Source organism: Hyaena hyaena, unplaced genomic scaffold (assembly GCF_003009895.1).
Source record: "Hyaena hyaena isolate Hyena2069 unplaced genomic scaffold, ASM300989v1 scaffold_1433, whole genome shotgun sequence".
NCBI classification, from domain to species: Eukaryota; Metazoa; Chordata; class Mammalia; order Carnivora; family Hyaenidae; genus Hyaena; species Hyaena hyaena.
Genome location: NW_024082054.1, coordinates 343,946 through 346,760, shown reverse-complemented (window position 1 = coordinate 346,760; position 2,815 = coordinate 343,946). Strand labels below are relative to the sequence as shown.

Genomic DNA, 2,815 nt, shown 5'->3' with positions numbered 1-2,815 from the left:
GTACTCTACTGGAATGTCAGCATCACAAACTGCAGTTTTCCTAGGAGAAAGAAGCTCTTTGACTTAAGGTGTAACCTGTCCCCTCCTTTCTAAAAAGTTGTGTTTCAGCTACAAGAGTACACAGTACCACAATAATGGAGAACTCTGTCTCTCCCTGTCCACACTCGTGTTTGTGTGTGTGTGTGTGTGTGTAGTGCAAAGAGAATTTATCAGTGAAGTACACACCCTTAAAGCTTTTGTAGCAAGGTGGAGCTGTCTTATGCAATAGCAAATGCAGCATTTCGACCAACTGGAGACCTAGGGTAAAAATAGAGTAAAAGACACAGAATTATGGAGGAATGAAATATGTTCTATTCGTATACATTATATAAATTGAATCCTGTTTTAGAAAGACATCACATATAACACATACACATAAGAACAAGGAACAGTAGTGTGCATTGCCTTAGAATGTTTCCACAGGCAGGAGGCTTTGAGCTCTTCTCTCTTATTTGCATCTGACACTTACTCCCATTGGGTACATGCAGTGCTCAAAACTTTCTCTCTGATGTTGCCTGATGGTTGTGAGTGAGGTCTTACCTCTATCACTTTGCACATGCAAGTTCTCTGCCTTCACTGGTTTTCTCAAAGTTATCTGCATGGTTCATATATCTCTTAGTTTTCCAGGTCAGACGCCCCTGATCAGACATGACACAATGGCAGATTTCTCTTCTACTGAGGCCTCCTTTGTCCTGAATTATTTTACTTGCTAGTTGTAACCACCAGCTGAAACATCATTTAGTCCTTCATTAATATTCTGTTCTCTCTCTGACACACACACACACACACACACACACACACACACACATCTAAGACTAAATCTTGTTATGGTCGAACACACATCACTACTTTTTGCAATGCTTTCAACGATACTTGTCACAAAGTATCTTGTCAAATTTTGTTGGGTTAAAAAAAAAAGTCTTAGGAAATTAATGGAGTAGAACATTGTTTTGAATTAGTGTTTTGATTCAGAACAAGCAAAGCAAACAGTTTCAGCCTCACAGAAAACATGGAGCATTTAACAGTCCCGGATATTTTCTGGTAAATATCCTAGATTGGTAGGGAATGTGTAAGAAATAATGAATGCATCGTGTTGAAAACACAGCATTTCTCTTAATTCTGTGGTCATACCAGTGCCTTTACACTGCCGTTGTCTCTGTTCCAGCCATTTTCATCAGTTACATGGAAGGAAGAAATCAATCCCGGGTTACACAGTTTATTCTGCTGGGACTCTCAGATGAGGGGGGGCTGCAGTCACTGCTCTTTTGGCTGTTCCTGTCCATGTACCTGGTCACCTTCACTGGGAACCTGCTCATCATCCTGGCCATTGTCACAGACTCCCGCCTCCACACGCCCATGTACTTCTTCCTCTCCAACCTGTCCTTTTCAGACATGTGTTTCATCTCCACCACCATCCCTAAGATGCTGTTGAACATCCAGACGCAGAGCAAAGTGATCACCTACGAAGGCTGCCTCAGCCAGATGTACTTTTACATGCTTTTTGGAGTATTTGACAACTTCCTCTTGACAGTGATGGCCTATGACCGGTTTGTGGCCATCTGTCACCCACTGCACTACATGGTCATCATGAACCCCAAGTTCTGTGGCATCCTTCTTCTGGGATCCTGGGTATTGTGTGTTCTTAACTTTCTATTACACGACTTAATGATTTTGCAACTCTCTTTTTGCACAGAGCTGGAAATCCTGCACTTTTTCTGTGATCTGAGGCAGGTGACCCAACTTGCTTGCTCTGATACGTTCCTCAATGACCTTGCCGTGTACCTGACAAGTGGGCTTCTGGGTATTGTTCCACTCATTGGCATCTTCTCCTCTTACTCTAGAATTGTAACTTCTATTTTGAGAATTTCATCAGTGAGGGGCAAGTATAAAGCATTTTCCACGTGTGGGTCTCACCTCTCGGTGGTCTCTTTGTTCTATGGTACAAGCCTTGGGTTGTACCTTAGTTCAGCTGCTTCACAGAACTCCAGAGCAAGTGCCATTGCCTCAGTGATGTTCACAGTGGTGACACCCATGCTGAACCCCTTCATCTATGGTCTGCGGAACAGAGACATCAAGCAAGCCCTGAGAAAGCTCTTTAGCACAGAGACATTCTCTGCATAGAGGATTCTTTGTTTCAGGATAAACAGTTGAGGAACAGGGCTTAAAACCCTGGAATAGCTAGATCATGATATTTGTACCAGTTCACAGGCTGACAATCTGCAGTGTATCTTCCTACAGTACTCTTTCTCTAAAGTTTTTCATGCATCACGAGAAACTTTTTGTCTGTAGCTTTTTAAAGTTTATTTATTTTGAGAAGGAGAGCAAAAATGAGTAGGGAGAAGCAGAGGGAGACTGATAGAATATCCCAGGCTGTGTCCATGCCATCAGAGCAGAGCCTGGAGTGGGGCCCAGTGTCACAAATTGTGAGATCTTGACCTGAAACAAAATCAAGAGTTGGACGCTTATCTGACTGAGCTACTCTGGCCCCCTCTTCTGCATTTCTTTAAAACTGTTTAGGTCTCTCATTAAATTCCATTGCATGTATATGTAGAAAAATTTTTCATGTGTGTTCATTTTTTGAGGGATATATATATATATATATATATATATATATATATATAAAGAGAGAGAGAGAGGGAGGGAGAGAATAAAGAGAGAGAGAAAATGAGAGAGAGAATCAGAAGCAGGCTGTGAGCAATTAGCACAGAGCCCAATGCAGGGCTTAGACCCATGGATTCTAAGATCATACCCTGAGCTAAAGTCAGACATTCAATCA

The 2,815-nt window shown here is 42.0% G+C and overlaps 1 protein-coding gene across 1 annotated transcript; it reads left to right on the top strand.

Moving 5' to 3' along the window:
• The first annotated feature begins 1,209 nt into the window (after nucleotides 1-1,209).
• LOC120225479 (olfactory receptor 7C1-like) lies at nucleotides 1,210-2,160 on the top strand. The gene has a single exon (XM_039223670.1). The coding sequence runs from the start codon at nucleotides 1,222-1,224 to the stop codon at nucleotides 2,158-2,160; it is 939 nt and encodes a 312-aa protein (XP_039079601.1). The 5' UTR covers nucleotides 1,210-1,221.
• The last annotated feature ends 655 nt before the right edge of the window (nucleotides 2,161-2,815 follow it).